This window comes from Odocoileus virginianus, chromosome 8, assembly GCF_023699985.2.
Source record: "Odocoileus virginianus isolate 20LAN1187 ecotype Illinois chromosome 8, Ovbor_1.2, whole genome shotgun sequence".
Taxonomy (NCBI): Eukaryota; Metazoa; Chordata; class Mammalia; order Artiodactyla; family Cervidae; genus Odocoileus; species Odocoileus virginianus.
Window position 1 is genome coordinate 70,434,229 of NC_069681.1, and position 17,639 is coordinate 70,451,867.

The window sequence follows — 17,639 nt, forward strand, 5'->3', positions numbered from 1 at the left end:
CGGTGGGGGATGTGTGTTCCTCTCCCACCAAGAGACCCTCCAGGGACCCCATCTTGGGTCCAGCAAGCACGGAGCAGGCTGGAGCTGAGCCCCAGGGCCCAGCCCAGAAGCGACAGCTACAGCTCTTCCGGAGGGCGTGGTGTCCTGCAGGCTGTCCGACAGGAGCCTAGCCCTGGCCAGAAGGAGGCTGGCAGGGGAGAGGAGCCGCCTGGAAGGGCACCCTGGGCCAGTGGGAACCAGGGGAGTGGCCCCAGCTGGGCAGCCCTGGGCCAGCTCAGGGCAGCTGAGGGTCCCACAGGAGAGCACAGGACCTCTGTCCTGTCTGCTGTCCTCTCAGGCTAGGAGGCTGGGGCAGGTCCAGAGATGAGGATGTGGTGGGGGCTAAAACGGGGGTGAGGGGGCGGCCCCGGGGGAAGGCTGTGGGCTCCAGGGCCCTTCGCTGCAGGGTGCTGCTCTGCCTCATGCCCCAGCCTCTGGTCCAGAGCTTCAGTCCTGGGTGCAGCCTCCACAGCCCATGGTCACCCTCAGGAACCCCTTTCTGAACCGTCCCCCACACCAAGCCCTTCTCTAGGCTGAGGCGACACAGGGCCCGGGTAATAGTTATCTTCGTGTGCTCCCTGTGGGGGCATCTGGGGGTTGTCCGCCACCCTCAGAGGGGGCTTCCCCAACACACTTGACCCTGACCCCAATAGCACCATGGGAAACACCAGCCCAAAGTGTGGGTTTTCACCGAACGGCAGACAGGGAGCTCCGAACAAAGCATCTGCTTTACGACCTGGCTATCGTGGTCACTTGATGTCCATCACCAGGACACGTCTTTCCCAGAAAGAGCAGAAGGAAAGATGTCTTTATGCAATCAAACACTTTTATTTGGAATAAGGATCAGAAAAATGAAGGGAACTCCTCAAACGTATAGGACCACAGGGTCCTCAGCAAGAGATCAGAAAATAATTACAAAAACATTTCGCAGCAGATTAAAATGACTTGAAACTACAACCACTGATCATGATATGTAAACAGGTGGAATCACATGAAAGTAAGCAGTCAAATCTTTGGACGATTTGCTCTCTTATCTGCTGGGAGTTGGGGGGGATCCATGGCCCACAGACCCCAATGGCTGTGACTAACCCCTGCCTGGGGCACGCCCTCCCCAGGCACCTGCCAGGGTGAGGACAGCAAGCAGGGTTCCCCCCGGTCGGGCTCCCGCAGCCCCCCTCCCCAACCCCGGTGTCTCAAAGCTGTGGGACTGGGGGCTGGTGGTCCCCACTGGGGGTGGCAGTGGTCACCGCAGCATCACTGGGGTAGCTGGTGCTTCAGCTGGGCGAGTCTCATGAGGCATCCGTCCCGCCACGCCCTTCTGGCAGCCAAGTGCTCTGCATCATCTGGAACCTTAACGCACATGGCCTGGGAAAGGGAAAAAAAGAGAGAAGAAAGGGAAAAGAAGCATGAAGGACAACTAATTAAGCAGAAGGAAAGCCACTCCTATTTGTGCACACTCTTGAATCTGCTTTCAGAGACAGAAGAAGCCTGGCAAACCCTCAACTGATGTAACTCCCCAAACTCAGGGGGGCGGACAGCTCCCCAGCACACGCCTGGGTGAGCTGCCAGCTCTCTGGTCACACTGCTCGCAGGGTCCCCTGTGACACTGACGGGGTCATAGACAGTCGGCAACAGGAACCTGGAGGTCAAGGCAAAGACCCCAGCTGCAAGCGACACCTTGTTTCTGCAGGCAGGAGCTCACACACCTGGTGCACCTTCTCAGCTGTGGCCCCAGAGAATTCAGGAATGGGTCCAAAAGTCTTCAGGACACGCTTCATGCCTTCGCTGTACCTGTCACAGTAGCTTAACATACCTGGAAGCAGAGGAAACAAGAATACCCCCAGGTCAGTGAGCTCTGTCTCCACCCAAACCTGGGCGTGTCCGCAGGGTCTGGCCCCTGTGGGTGTCGAGGGCCGGCGGGTGGGACCCCCTGCTCAGCCACATAGGGGTCAGAACTCAGCCTCTCCCAGCAGTAAAGTCCTGAGAAGCGACCCGACCTCCAGGCTCCCACGGTGTCTGGGTTAGCATCTCTCAAGGACCTCGGATGGCCCAGGTCAGCTCTGAGTCCTCAAGTGTCACATGAGTCCTCTTTGCACCACAAATGTCTCCTTCAACAATGTGCCTACGAGGTCACCTGTGTACACCACTCAAATGCATTCCCTGAGAACCAAAGATGGCAAGTTCAACTGCATCCATTCCCTACTTGCCTCTTAACCAGGGGCTCTAGTTGGTCCTTCATCTTCTGGGCAACAGGTTCTCAACATGGGCTATTTACCCCCACGGGGTAGGCCTGGCTGTGGCCGCCAAGTTAGGGCCCCACCAGCCCTGGGGGTTGCAGGTGACCCCCGACCACACGCCTCCCAACACGTCTGCTGACACCGGGCCTCAGTGGAGGACGGAGTCCTCGGTCTGCGGCGGAGAAGCATGTGGAGCAGAGGCTGACCCTGAAGGGGCAAAGGGGACGCCACTCTTACGGCAGTGTCAGATGTGCGTGGGGGAGGCTGATTCCAAGAGGAAGCCGTAGGCTGCCCACACACGGGGTGGCCTGCCTGAACGGGCCGCTCCGCACACACACAGCCCAGCCTGCCCCTGCCCGCCAGGCAAGGAGGCTAGGCCGGTCAGTGCAGGCCTGCGCTCGGGGCAGGTCTCACAGGAGCCCAGTGCAACCCCCCTCCAAACCTGCTGAGCTGCCCTGGCCCTCAGCCAGCCTCTTTCAGAACCAGGGAGACTCAGCAGTTGGTCAGGCAGGCTAAAAGGATAACAGGGAACAAACAAACTGCAGGATGTGAAGCAACCCAGAGCAGGGCTCACACCTGCCCCACAGACACTGCATGTGTGTGCATGCTAAGTCCTTTCAGTTGTGTCCGGTTCTGTATGACCCCATGGACTGTAGCCCGCTAGGCTCCTCTGTCCACGGGATTCTCCAGGCAAGAATACTGGAGTGGGTTGCCATGCCCTCCTCCAAGGATCACATACACTGCATGATTCACTTAAAAGTGAGAATACTGGAGTGGGTTGCCATGCCCTCCTCCAAGGATCACATACACTGCATGATTCACTTAAAAGTGATCTCCAATGGACACGCCTTAAAAAAAAAGACTCATAACTTCTGTGGGGTTAGTTTTTGTGTATCTACATCTGTGTGAAAGCTTAAATTCACTGATTTCAACTGCATTTGGCTCAAATCATTTCCCTTCTCTCTGAGAAGGATGACACCCACTTTGTCTTAGAAGAGAAAGTGATCCGATGGGTGAAAATTCAAACACACTACTTTTCTGACATCAGCACCTGGACTTAAGCTCCAGACACTCCTTTTTAAATTGAAGGGTTTCACTGCATATACCAGAAGCATGGGGGACAGTTCAGAGCTTGGGGAGGCCCCCCGACCTCCGCCAGTTCTCCTGGATATGCAGCATCTCTGCAACGTGGAAAATGCCCCAAACATTTGCGTACTTTTGGAAATTAAATATTTACTTCACCTTGCCTATTCGTAGGTTTATTCAAACTAAAGGTGATACAATCTAGGCACAAACACAGCTTACCCATTTTGAGGGAGCAGAGATACCCAACAGAAAACACTGGAAAGACTGAGAGGAGAGAGCAGGCAGGTGTGCTGTAGTTGTGAGCTCACCCACTTTTGGGGAAAACGAGCTGCCCTGCCCGTCCTCCCCCACCATGAGCCTTGGGACGCAATTCAGGTGCCCTGTTTCACCTCCGGCTACTTCATGTCTCTCCTGGCCCCAGTGAAGTCATCTGAGAATCCCAGGGGCTTTCTCGTACCTTTTTTCCTACTGCCTTTTATAAAATTTGTAGTTTTAAAAGAGCTTTTCACTTCTTCAGAACAGAATAAAATACAGTAAAACTCTTAAACAATTCATAATTCCTCCCCAACTTGCTCAAAAACCAATTAGTATTTCAGTTCTACTAATATAAGAAAACTTTCTGCAGCAGGCCCTCAGCTCTCGGATAAACGCCCACTGTCTGCTAGGCCAGTAGCCTGCACTCACTCCAGACACAGGAAGCCTGTGGCGACTTGGAACCCGTGCTGTGAAGGAAGATCCAGTGAAGGAAAGTTCTCCCCTCCCATTACAGTAAAAAAAGGAGGGTTTTAGTTTATTTCCAACTGTAGTTTTGGCTTCTCTACACCATGAAAGTGAGTGGTATGGGAACTACTCTGGAATAATGATCTCACTGACAATGTGAAGGAAAAAAGCCACCTCACCTTTTATCCCACTGTCCACTCCCACCCCCCATCTCCTTTGCATCCATGCCCTCTGCCTGGTCAACAATATCCGCTCACAAGAACTCACAGAGCTTAGGTTTCGAGAAGACCCCGAGGGACTTTCCTGGCGGTCCATGCTTCCACTGCTGGGAGCCTAGGTTCGAGCCCTGGTCAGGGAACTAAGATCTCTCATGCTGCATGGCACAGGCTCCCTCTCCCTCCAGAAAGAAGACTTTGAACCTAACTGCTTAAGAGCTGCTTATACAGAATAAGAAAAGATGGGGGGAAAACAGATTCTCCTGAGATTAGATTTAGCTCATCTCACCGTTTCTGACTCAAGCCCAGTGTCTCCATCCAGCTTATTCTCACACCACCCCTGTGAAGGTCACGGCTGCGGTACCAGTTATACAGGTGGGTAAACTGAGGTGCAGTGAACTGACCTGCACGAGGTCATGTAGCTTGCAAGTCCAGCAGGGCCCTGCCGGCCACAGTTGGCACTTCACAGGGGAGTAGGCATGCTGGCCTTCTCTTTCTCAGGCACTATTTTATTAGATTAAAAACACATCCTAAAATATCTCTACCACTTCCAGATAAACTATAGCTTTTAAGACCAGTAACCAGCCTTAACCTGAGATGCTGGCTTTATGAAAACTACACCCAAAAGGAGGCATTCCCAACACATTCTGGTGGCACAGTGAGGAATCACGCACATGTCCACGGTCCTGAGCCAGATCTCAGAACTGACTCCCTCTGCTCCCTGGAATGCTCTGAAGTTGAAAGCTACATCTGTCCACCACTATCACGGTCAGTCAATTAGGCTTTCTTATCAGCTGCTTTGTTTGAAAAATTGTCGAGGGCCTCCTTCCTGTCTGCATGCTGTTTGTTCTCAAGTTTCATCAGCTTCTGTTTCTATTTGTTTGAGAATTAACTGTTCTCAGTCTCTCCCTATTGATTTCTTGTGATATCTGAATTATTTTTCTCAAGGAGAAAAAAAGGAAGAAAGAAAAAGAAAAACATGACACATACTTCCAGGCAGCGTCTCTTACATGGTGCTGCATCTCCTCAGTTTTAAGAAAAGGCAAGCCTGTTTACAAACCATGATAGCAGCAACCGGCACAGACCCCTCAGCAGCCCCTACCTTCCGCGTTGAGGTGCATGGTCTCCAGGGGCCCGATGAACGCATACCGCAGGCCCAGGCCATCTGACATGACGAGGTCAAGGTCACCCGGAGACACCACACCTTCCTGAGAGGAGAGAATGGGGTCTGGAGGTGAGCTCATAGGGAGGACAATCCATTACCATTGGTCTCATCCTCATTTCTCTAAACAGGACCCCAAACACCCCAGAAGCCCTAGAACAGGCTTCATCAGGTGTGGCATTACACAGCGATCACACATGAACAAACCCTGAGAAAAGATCAGTTCGTGAAGTGGTTGGACAAAGATTCAGTTCCTGTCCCTACGGTCCCCACCTCCAGTGTCCTGGCTTCTCTAGCTCCCATCACAGCTTCAGGGAAGGGGAGGAGGGGGCATGGGGGATGGGGCGCCAGAGGAAACGGACAGAAGTGTCCCCTGACATCTAAGACCCAAGGCCATCGGAGGAGCAGGAAAGCCATCCTCAGGCTCTGCCAGCCTGCAAGCCTGGCCTTGCCCAGCTTTTAACGAGTTTGTGGAAGAGTGCTTCTGTGATGAAACACAGCTCAGAGCTGTGTGTTTGCAGAGGTGGGGCTGCCGTTCACAGGGCCTCCATCACCCATGCGTTCCTTTGGGGAGGCCCAGGAACGCGTGGTGACAACCTGCTCGACCCCCGGCACCCCCGGGATGTCCTGGCGCGTCCTCTGCCAACAGCCGATGCCCCCAGCAGCCTGGGCTCCCTGCCCCTGGTGCCGACACTGGGTGTCAGGCACCTTGTCAGCAAGAGTCCTCCTCCAAGTTTCCTATTAGTTCTAAACCATCCTTGGGTTCACGTGACCACTGATGAGAGCAAATCCACTCAGGTTGCTCAAATGCTCAGTCTACGGGCCTCAGCTCCTGGCAGCAACGCTGGGGGGTTAGGGCGGTGTCAGGAGGAAACAGCGCAAACGAGGCCCGTGGGGCCGCCCAGAACCGCCAGAAACGACTGCTGGATGGCAAGGTGCCCCGCCTCCCATGCCACGTCTCCGCTGGTCCTCTCAGAGGGCCGCCCTGGCCCCTGGGATGCTGTGAGAGGCAGCCAGGCGGGGATGGCTGACTCCCAACCCCCCAGCCCTGGTCCCTGGGTCAACATTCCAACAGCCTGGGGTTTTCATTCCAGCACCAAACTGTGAGGGATGTGGATCCGGAGGCCAGCCTGACCTGCGATGCTGTTTGCCTTGGCTCTCTTCTTCCACAACTACATTCCACACTTTCAGAGCTGACTTCCAAAGATTTCAAAACACCTACAAAGTGAGCCACCCCAGAGCAGTTAATTCTTGATTTGTGTCATGAGCGGGGACACTGACCTGACTAGACAAAGGGTCAGAGGGCTTCCTACCACCCAACACTGTCAGGTCCGGAGAACCCATACCTCCTCCGGGCTCTGGGTCCTTCCCTCCTGCTTCATCCACAGAGGGCAGTCAGGTTTTTATCAGTTGCTATTCATTAGCTGAACAAGTTAGAAAAGGGAAAAGTCTTCATGCCTCCTCTTCCTAACTGCTTCTTTCTGCTCCATATGGATTTTCTGAGGTAGACTTCTTTGTGTCTTAGTCGCTCAGTTGTGTCTGGCTCTCTTTGCAACCCCATGGACAGGCTTCCCTGTCCTTCACCATCTCCTGAAGCTCGCTGAAACTCATGTCCATTGAATTGGTGATGCCATCAACCATCTCATCCTCTGTCGGCCCCTTCTCCTCCCGCCTTCAATCTTTCCCAGTATCAGGGTCTTTTCCAATGAGTCAGTTCTTCGCATCAGGTGGCCAAAGTACTGGAGCTTCAGCTTCAGCATCAGTCCTTCCAGTGAATATTTAGGGTTGATTTCCTTTAGGATTGACTGGTGGAAACCTAAGCTCTGCCCTGAAGGTCATTCAATTGATTGGATGAAGTCTGCCCAGATTATTGAGAACAATCTCCTTACTTGAGTCAGCTGACTAGATGCTAATCACATATATCAAACACTGTCAGCACTGTGTGTGACAGAATGACCGGCCCTCTGCTCAGCCGACCCTCACATGGGACCCTTGGGCATCCTGGGTCTGGCAGGGAGAGGAGGCGGGAAGACATCTCTAAAGTACCCACTGTGGGACTTGGCCTGGACCTGGGGAGACAAAGAAGAAGGGGGAGGTCCTGGGGGTCGTGCACAGTTCAGGGATGCAAAATGTGTTGAGTGAGGCAAGCCCGGGGACTATTTCCTCTACTGATCACCAGCTACAGAAATAGTCTTCCTTCTAATCAGCCCATTTTCCTACTAAATTCTCTCATTTAATTCATGTATTTTGGTATGCCCTCATATTCACTTACTTTTCTCATGTTTCTCCTGCCATCTTTCCTGGTCTCTTTTTTTTTTATCCTTTTCTAGAAATTACTAATTCCCAGCTCTTGATCTTCTTCTACTTTGTTTTGCTCTACTTTTCACCACACGTGGTCCTGAATTTTCATGTTTTTCTTGTGCAAACACTTCTCCACCTCAGCCAGCACCACCACCACCAGGAATACACTTGCCCCCCAGGAATTGGGACAAAGTTATAGTTTCCCAGCCCACAACCAGAGCCGTCCAGGCTTCAATCCAGTGTTTTGACCAAGGCAAAAAAACGTTTTACTGCTACATGTTAGACAATGAAATTCTGTATCTGAAGGTAAAAATGAGTGAAACCTGAGATAGTCCAGCATCACCCCCATCAGAGACTCAAGACAAAGGGTCTCAGGGAAAGAGGCCCCTTGAGGCTTAACCCCAGATCCCCAGAGACGATCAAGCTCGAGCCAGATGGGAATGACCCTAATGCAAGACGGTAAGGCTCAACAGGGGGCGCCGGGCCTGCCTTTAGAAAGTCCAACTCCACAGCCCGTACAGACCCCGGATTCAGAGCAAGGCAGTTACAGACAGTGGAGTTTAAATTAAGAACTAACACGGTGACAAGGAGGCCGGCTTTTCTCATAAGGAAGCACCTGGAGCCATGAATTCATTCCCTCCACGCACACACACTTGCGTGTTTCCTCTCTACACTCGTTGCCAGGCACCACGTGTCTGACGTGCACCTCGAAACTGGCTCCAGAGCAAGACTGAAAGACGTCCCTTCTGCCCGTCCCCACCCACAGCTCCTTCCTGGAGGAGGTGGGGCAAGGACAGGACAGGACTTCACAGGACTTCGCAGGGAGAACGGCCCAGTGCTGCTGGCCAGCTCTCATCACCCGAGGCTGGCAGTCCATGAGCTGTGCGTTTTCTGGAAAGCGGGGCGGGGCCATTCCTTCGGGATGACCGGGCTTCGAGCACCTTGGAGATGAGCTGACTGAACACGCTTAGCTGATGCAACAGGGCACTGGATCATAGCCCTCCCGCCCCTGTGTAAAGAGCCTCAGACAGGATCCTGGGTGGGGGGATGTGATGAGAGACACGGAGAGGACTATTCCAGCTGGCAGGGCCCCTGGGATGTGCGGGCCCAGGCGGGCCCAACCCCCGGTAAGGTATCCCTTCAGACAGGTGGCCCTGCTGCCCTAGTAGTCCTGGGAGAAGGAGACTGACGTACAAAGAGGCGCCATAAGGCAGAATACCTGAAATGACCTTAAAACATCCTACAACAGGGGAAAGCTTAGATTTTTTTTTCAAAAAGATCAATGAAACAAAATACCACGAAGCTGTTAAAAATGAACACAAACTCAAGGAAAGTATTCTCAACACAGACTAGACAAGAATGCAGAAAATAAAAGCAATCTAACTCAGGGTGGGGAACAGAAGTGGTATTTTCCCTGTGAGTATTTTTGAGAATAAAGCCTTCAGTGGAAATAACCCAAAAAATGAAAGGGAAGGAGAGGAAAGACTTAGTGCCCATCCAAGGGACAGTCTTCAAGGAAATCAGCCCTGAATATTCATTGTAAGGACTGATGCTAATGCTGAAGCTCCAATACTTTGGCCACCTGATCAGAAGAATTGACTCGTTGGGAAACATTGAAGACAGGAGGAGAAGGGGACGACAAAGGGTGAGATGGTTGGATGGCATCACAGACTCAATGGACATGAACTTGAGCAGACTCCAGGAGAAGGTGAAGGACGGGGAAGCCTGGCGTGCTGCAATCCATGCAGTTGCAAAGAGTCGGACACGACTGAGCAACTGAACAACAAAGGGACAGTCCAGAGCTGTTTGGGCCACAGCGGTGTTACCCACTTCTCTCGTAACAAAGCTCTCAGGAAGAAAAACACCAGTGGTAAAGAGGCCAATAGAAACAAAAAGTCTGAACCTTAAAACCATTCACAGCAAAATCTCTTGTTTGTGCAAATATAAGTGCACTGGGGCTCGGTGAGGCTGGGACTGAGGGTCCTCGGGAACGAAGCTCTTTACAGAGAGGTTTGATGGCAACCCACCCCAGTGTTCCTGCCTGGGGAATTCCAAGGTCCATGGGAGTCGCAAAGAGTCGGACACAACTGAGGGGCTAACACTTTCACTTTGAATCAAGCAGTGAAAGCCCCACCCCAAAGCAGGCACACACAACTGAGTCTCTGCCCCTCAGACCTCCAGGGCCAGCTCCCGCCTGCACTGGGGGCGGGATGAATAGGCTCCTGTCCAGCTGTTACCTGTGGCCCCCTTCTCTGCCTCCTCTCCTGGGGACACATTCCCACCCCAACCCCCACCCCAACCTGGGGCCCCCGGCCTGCCTGTCAGCTCACACCAGAGGAGCTGAAACCTCTCACTGCCCGAGCACCTGTGGGAGAGGACACGCAGTCAGGTGTTAAGAGTAACAGCACCGCACTTTGTTTTTTTTTTCAGAGCTGTTAGAACACTAGCATAAATGCTTTTGCTTTAAACACTGTTAGAGTAACCCCAGGCATGCCAGACAGGTTTTTTTTCTTTTAATTGAAATGTGTGGTTGGTGTTTTCATTATGTTTATCTGTTAATGGGGCTGGAGTTGTCTCTAAAATAACACATCAGCAGCATGTCTCCTTTGAATAGGGCTTTACTGCTCGCCACTGTGGCTACTCAGAAAGTCACCTCCCATAAAACAGTAAACACTGTTATAAAAATGGTCTACTTCTTACAGACCATCACTGCTGGAAGAGTTCTAATTAACTGATGCGGCATCGAACCCGCGTCTCTGGCACTGCAGGCAGATTGTTTACCATCTAAGCTACCCGGGAAGCCCGAGTCTGCGCAAAACCACCACTGGCCTTAGAAAAGCTCCTGTTGCCTTTCGGTTCTACAGTTTGTCACATGTGGAATAACTCAGGTTAGCTATGAGTGACCTCTAGTTTCTCTGATTGGCTCCCAGTGGTCAGTGCAAGACATTAAACATTTGCTGAGCCGTGGGTGTGCTTCTGATATAGTTCTGGGGCTTCTTAAAAATGCTGAGACCATGGGGTCCTTCCAGACCTATCCTATAACAAAAAATGTCTCCCGTTCCATCAACCTCTGAATGAAAGGCCACTGACAGGAGGCTCTTCCAACTAACAGCTGAGAAAGCAGGTGTCGGTTAATCTGGAGGATGGTAGGAGTCCCCGGGTGGTCCAGTGGTTAGGACTCTGAATGTTCACTGCTGGGGGTTCGTGTTCAATCCCTGGTTGGGGAGCTAAGATCCCACAAGCTGTACAGCATAGCCAAATAAATAGACCATAAATTTATTTTTTTTAACTCTTAAACTTTTTCTTGAGGGGGAGGAGGGGGCATGTAGCTTGTGGGATCTTAGTTCCCAGACCAGGGATGGAACCCAGGCCCTCAGCAGTGAAAGTGCGGAGCCCTAACCACTGGGCAACCAAGGAATTCCCAACCCCTAAACCTTCAAGCTTAAATTTTAGACAACATAAAATGTAGAGTCCTACGGCAGAGGGCGTGGTGGCATGGAGGCAGGAGCCCAGCTTCTTCTTGGCTCCTCTGATTTCCCTCACATCCTTCTACATGAATCTCCCTGCCAAATACACAGATGGGTGTCGCCAAGGTCTGTTCAGCAGCACTTCACTCAAGCCTCTGCTTTTCCCTTCTGGCCACACACCAGGGGAGCCAAGCTGAAGCAGCCCTGCTGTTTGCAGCACCTTCCTCTGAAGAAACCTTCTAACCAGCCCCACACCCACCACTCAGAGCCAGGCTTTGAACTTGCTTCCTCTTGTTGGGGCTGCAGGCTCCCTGATCCAGGGCCGGGGAGCGTGTGGCTCAGCCTGGGTCTGTGCTTTCCTTCGCCTCCTCACCGTCCATTTGTTCCGGTTTCATTCCAGAACAGCTGGGAGGGCCCGCACTTACTGGGCTGCAGGGAACCCACTCAGGGTGATATTCGTAGAAAAAACTTCCCCCACCACCCCTGGACTCAGTAAAGGTACTTCTCAGAGGCCGCGTGTGTGAGTGGTAAACTTCCTGGATGAACTTGGACTTGGGGAACTAGGAGCACGCACACTGACCCTGGCTCTGAAAGGAGAGAAGAAAGCCAAGGACCTCCTGCCTCCAGGTGATCACAGCCCAAGCGAGAGGAGTGTGAGCGCTCCTCGGACATCCACAGATTCGGGTCCTCTCGCCCCCAGACTCCCTGGGCCACACCACCTCCCCCAGCTGCCCCCTCTGTCAAGGAGCTGCTGTTCCCCCCAGTCTAAGCACACTCTCAGGACGAGGCCGGGAGCTCACCACCCAGCAGCAGATCTGGCCCAGGAGCACCAGACTCGCAATGACCGGAGAAGGGACTTCCTCTCAGGCCTGAGGAGTTGCCCCATCCGGCCGCCACCTTTGGAGGGACCCTCTGTTCACATGACGGAGATGAGGAAAAGCAGCCTGCCATCTGCACTTCCACTCCTGAAATCAAAGGCTGCACCACGATGCCAAGATGCCAAGCAGGAGGCCAGCGGGACAAGGGAGATGCCGTCTGGCGGATGGGGCGGGATGAGGGGAGCAGAGAAAACTAGTGTTCGTTGTTCAGACATGTTTGTGTTTTAAGTGAAAGCAAATTAAATCGTTTTAAAAAATCAATGTTGGGCTTCCCTGGGTGGCTCAGAAGTAAAGAATCTACCTGCTGATTCAGGAGATACCAGTTTGATCCCTGGTCCAGGAAGACCCCACATACTGAGGAACGACTAAGGCCGTGTTCCACAACTACTGGAGCCCGAACAGTCGAGAGCCTTTCTCCACAGCAAGGGAAGCCACCAAGATGAGAAGCTCCTGCAGCGCAACTAGAGAAAAGCCTGAGCAGCAACAGAGATCCAGTACAGTCAATAATAGAAAAATTAATGAAAGCATTTATTAGACAAAGACCCAGCACAGCCAAAAATAGAAAAACAAAACATGTATTTAAAAAAACAGCTGTGTTCATGTGGTATCAGGTATGTAAGCAATTAGGCTTGATTAAAGTTTGCTGCAGGGAAACACTGCACTGTCCTAAACTACACTCAACAGAAATGCTTGATGGAGTTTACCACAGAAAGCCTGGTCTGTTCATTTTACCACGTGACCTTTGAGATGCACCTTAGTAGCTGAAAGCAGTGCTCACAGTGGCTGCATCCATGTCCAGAATAAAGCTGGGCCACAGAGGCCTGGTCTCTTTCCAAGGTTCCTGTATGGACCACAGACCTCACGTCCCAAACCGGACACTAGAATGGAAGCCCTGCAGCTCAGGGCCCACGGGCAGATATCCACTTGGAGGTTCTGTTTCTCAGAAGCATGAACACCACCTGAGGTCAGCAGTCTGAAACTCATTACCACCCACACATTCCAACGAGCTGAGAATCCTCGGCAGCTCTGTGACTCACCCCCGCTTGCCTCCACGACCCTCTTGCAACAGGACAGGAATTTACGGGCAGTGCAAGCTCAGCCACTGTCTGGGCAAGAGTCTATCATCTCAACGCTTCTTCCCTCATCGTGCCCATCAGCTTAAAAGGATGGGCTGAAAAGCACTTTCCCAGCAACAGGATCCATCACCCACGGGCCCCTAGGTTGCAGTCGTCAGCGTTTCCCAGCCAACTAGGGCTGCTCCGGCCCAATTCTGCAGCCAAACGGGCAACAGAAAAAGGACCGAGCAGCTGTGAGCACCCACCAGCCTCATGCAGTCGCGGCCGGGGGTGGGACCATGTGCCCCGTGGAGCCCCTTCCTGCCCACCTCCCCTGGTCATGTCCCACCTTGTTCCCCACTACGACAGGCCCGCAGTAACGGCCCCACCCTCCCACTCTGTCTCCTCTAGAATTTCTCTCTCCTGCTTGTGATGAAGGGACACCCTTCATCCATAGTTAGTGAGATGAAAAGCAGGAAAACCGTAAGGGGGAAAAAAAGTCAGTGAAACAAAAAACCTTCTTTTCAAGAAACTGACAAACCTCTGTGTGCTAAGTCACTTCAGGCGTATCTGACTCTTTGCAACCCCATGGACTGTAGCCCGCCAGGCTCCTCTGTTCATGGGATTTTCCAGGCAAGAATACTGCAGTGGGTTGCCATGCTCTCCTCCAGGTGGTCTTCCCGACCCAGGGATCAAACCAGTGTCTCCTGCATTGGCAGGTGGGTTCTTTACCACTAGAACTACCTGGGAAGTCCATATGTAAATATATAGGTGTATATATATAAATAAACTGCTCTCTATATGTGAGACAAGCATAGAACTAAAAAGTTTAAAAGCCATCCACTGTTTCTTCCTCAAGCTCTTCCTTTAAAGGACACAAGTTTACTCAAAATATAATTTCTTTTTCCTCTTGAAAAATAGTACCACTGGGGGTGGTACTGTGACCACGGGGAAACTCAGCACATCACAGAGAAAATGGTGTGGAAATGACAGGAAAGGGCAAGAATAGAAATCTTCATCACATGCAAGTATCAGGTGACTGGTGGTACAGAGGAATCTCTGAGAGGAAGGGCTTTCCCCTGGTCTCTGGAACAGATGGAGCGCCTGGTTCTCCGCTCCTGCCCCTCATACCCCCCAAACCCCCCCGACCCCTGCTCAGCCATGGGCCGCAGCCCAGCCACACACCTCCACAAGCCGCCAGGCCTCAGCGATGACCGCATACTGGAGGCGGTTCAGGGCGAAGCCGTCAACCTCCCTCAGGAGCCTGACCGGGGACTGTCCGACCCTCCGCATCAGGGCATAGGTCCTGTCCACGGTGGCGGGGGCCGTCTCTGGGTGTGGGACCAGCTCCACCAGTGGCACGTAATACGGTGGGTTGACCTGGGGAGAGAGATGGCCGGAGAGAGTTGAGAAGACGGCTCTGGCATTCGGGGTGTCATTCACAATCCTGAGCAGTCAGGGTGGGTGGGAGGCAGGTTCGACACAGGAATGAGAGGCCCATCCGATGACAAGAAACTGGAGGAATAAAGTCGTTCACAAAGAGGGCAGACAAAGAAAGAACTTGGGCACAGAACTACAGGAACTGTAACCAACCCTGAGGTTCCAGCTCACGGGTGCCAGTGGGCCCCTGCATGTTTACTGCTGACCTCCCGGGGCTGTGCCATCAGCTGTCCTCACGGGCTTCTCCCCACCTTCGCCCAGCCTCCTCTTCCCACATGAGTCACAGCCATTCTACTGCATCGGTGCCATGGGCAGTATCTTCCCCAAACCTGGAACTCCCTTAATGTCTCCATGCTGAGCCTCAAATATTGGCTCCCCTGATCAAATCTCACCCACGAGTCACAAGGCGACGCCCTAGAGCCTCAGTACTGAGTGTCGTCTGAGACAGGAAGAGAGTCTGCCCACGGTAGGATGGCTTGCCTGCCCAGCATTGGTTTTCTTGGGGCTTCTTGGCTCTGGTTTTCTTGGTTTACTTTGAGAAATCCTTCTTGAAGATTCTCAGGGAGAGTTCTCCTACCTCTAAAGAAAATGCTATTTGACAAAAGGCTGCTGACAACCCTCACCACTAAGCAGATGCACGTTTGCTAAACTCTTTCCCCAAAGAATATTGTATTTTAAGTTGTTTTTCCTCTGAGTATGGGTGAAAACGGGTAAAAATCTCACATTTACCAAAAAGTACAAGAGGTATCCATTTTAAAATGACTTCCACAGGAGAGAAGAAAGTATTTCCCCTGGAACAGCCTGGAGGGGCAGCTGGCCCTCACACCTTGGAGGTTTCCTCTGCTCCCAGCCTGTCCTGGGGGAGTACCTACTTCAAATAAACTATAAATTAATTCTTGGCTGACTCACTAGCCCCCTGCCTGGAGTCACTGAGTTCCTTCCAGAGACGTGTGACCTCTGGCCTTTTTAAACATGAGAATTATAAGAACTGGGAGCATGTCTGTCTGTAATGAACTTCTCTTTACAGGAAGACAGGGATGCTGGGCTTGGGGTCTCTGCAGTGCTGTGAGCCTTGTAGGGGCAGAACACAGGTCAGGACAAACAGGTAAAAGGCATCTTTCTGTGCATCTGGCTCGCTCCTGTCTCAGTCTCGCTCATAGGCTGCCTTGCAGACTTCCTGCCCACACTTCCTTTAAGCCCTGCTGCCCCCGGGCCACCCTGGCAGCCGGCCTCCCTCTGCCCACTCAGACCCCCCAGGAGACACGGCACCACAGGAGCGCTGAGACCACATGTGGCCTCCCCATTCCCTGAGTCATAGTTCTAACTATGCATAGTATGTAACTATGTAACTCTCACACCCACCCCAAGCACATACCCCACCTGAGCATATGTCCCACCTGTCTTAGATCAACTCAGGTGGTGGGAGCCAACCTGACCACAGCACCCCAGGCCTGTGACAGTGAGTGACTTGAGGTCAGAAGTCTGTAAGATTTGTTCATTTTCACAATGCATGAGATACAAGATACAATTCAAGAAATTCTGGATAAAATTCTTTTTAAAATGATGATAACATCCAACTCGCTAAATATATTAAAAAGCCATTAGACTGTACAAGTTGAATTGTGTGATATATGAATTACATCTCAGGAAAGCAGTTAAAAAGCACAAGCAGTTTCATCGAGACGAATTGCTCCTGGAAACCCCAAATGAGACTTGCTGGGTTTCCAGGCTGGACATACTCACGGGGTGGGCCACCAGGCACTGCTTCACGTGTGCCAAGCCAGCGAACAGCTTGGAGGGCAGCAGGCATGAGCTGGAGCTGCTCAAGACGACGTGGTCATCGGTGATTTTGTCCAGCTGAGCGAACAGCTTCCGTTTCATCTCCAGGTTCTCCGGGACACATTCCTAAAAAGGACAACCTCACGTTATCACGCAGCTTTGCCACACTCAGGCCCAAGCAAAGCATCTTGTGTTTGCATCATTCCCAGAATGAGCCAATTAGAAAACCACCAGCAACACTCAAGAACTGGTAGAAAACGGACTTGTGGACACAGCGGGGAACTGAGAGAGCAGCACTGACGTATATACAGTGTGTATGCTCGGGTGCTTCAGTCGTGTCTGACTCTTTGTGATTCTGTAGCCTGCCAGGCTCCTCTGTGCATGGGATTCTCCAGGCAAGAATACTGGAGTGGGTTGCCATGCCCTCCTCCAGGGGATCTTCCCGACCCAGGGATAGAACCCGTGTCTCCTGCATTACAGGTGGATTCTTTACCATCTGAGCCACTGGGGAAGCCCTCATATACACACTACCCTGTGTAAAACAGAGAGCTAGTAGGAAGCTGCTGTGTAAAACAGGAAGCTCAGCTCAGTGGTCTGTGATGACCTAGAGGGGTGGGATGGGGGGGGTGGGAGGGAGGCTAAAGAGAGAGGGGATAGCTGATTCACTTCATTGTACAGCAGAAACCAACAAAACATTGTAAAGCCATTATACTCCAATTAAAAATAAATTCAAAAAGAACTATACAAAATACAAAAATAAAAATTTTTTAAATATTTAAGAACAGGAAAAAAATAGCTGTCAGAAAGTACGACAGATCTTGGTAACTCTGGGAACTGTGTGATGCATATATGGGAACTGTATTTTCTAGTTCTGTGTCAGGCTGAAAATTCTCATAATAAAAAAGCCCTCCAACTGTATGGGGGTGGATTCTACAAACAGCACACCCAACAGCACTGCAGGCGAAGTGTATGAATATCAACAATAGTCACCACCACTTGTGTGTCCTGATCATCAGATCAACTTATCTTCAAGGAAAAATCTTATCTTCATGAAATGAGCAAACATGCTACATCAATAATTCCCAAAAGGCTTTTTGAGAGTCCGCTTCTAATCAGAAATCCTTTGAAAAAGACCTTTGCTACTAAAAACCTGAAATTATTTTAATAAGGGGGCAACAGAGGAGGGTAGAGTAGCAAATCTGGATTAAATACCACAGATAATGACAGTTCAGAAATTCAAATTATGCACAGAGCGGGGGT

At 51.7% G+C, this 17,639-nt stretch overlaps 1 protein-coding gene across 1 annotated transcript in view; it reads right to left on the reverse strand.

The window, feature by feature from the left end:
• Positions 1-847: 847 nt before the first annotated feature.
• The window catches only part of CRYL1 (crystallin lambda 1), a 53,617-nt gene continuing 36,825 nt past the window's right edge, over positions 848-17,639 (reverse strand). The window contains exons 4-8 of the mRNA XM_070471645.1: positions 16,344-16,505; positions 14,346-14,540; positions 5,400-5,505; positions 1,746-1,852; positions 848-1,404 (exon numbers count right to left, since the gene is read on the reverse strand). Of these exons, the coding sequence (XP_070327746.1) occupies positions 1,294-1,404; positions 1,746-1,852; positions 5,400-5,505; positions 14,346-14,540; positions 16,344-16,505 (681 nt within the window). The 3' untranslated portion in view covers positions 848-1,293. The remainder of the gene's footprint in view (positions 1,405-1,745; positions 1,853-5,399; positions 5,506-14,345; positions 14,541-16,343; positions 16,506-17,639) is intronic.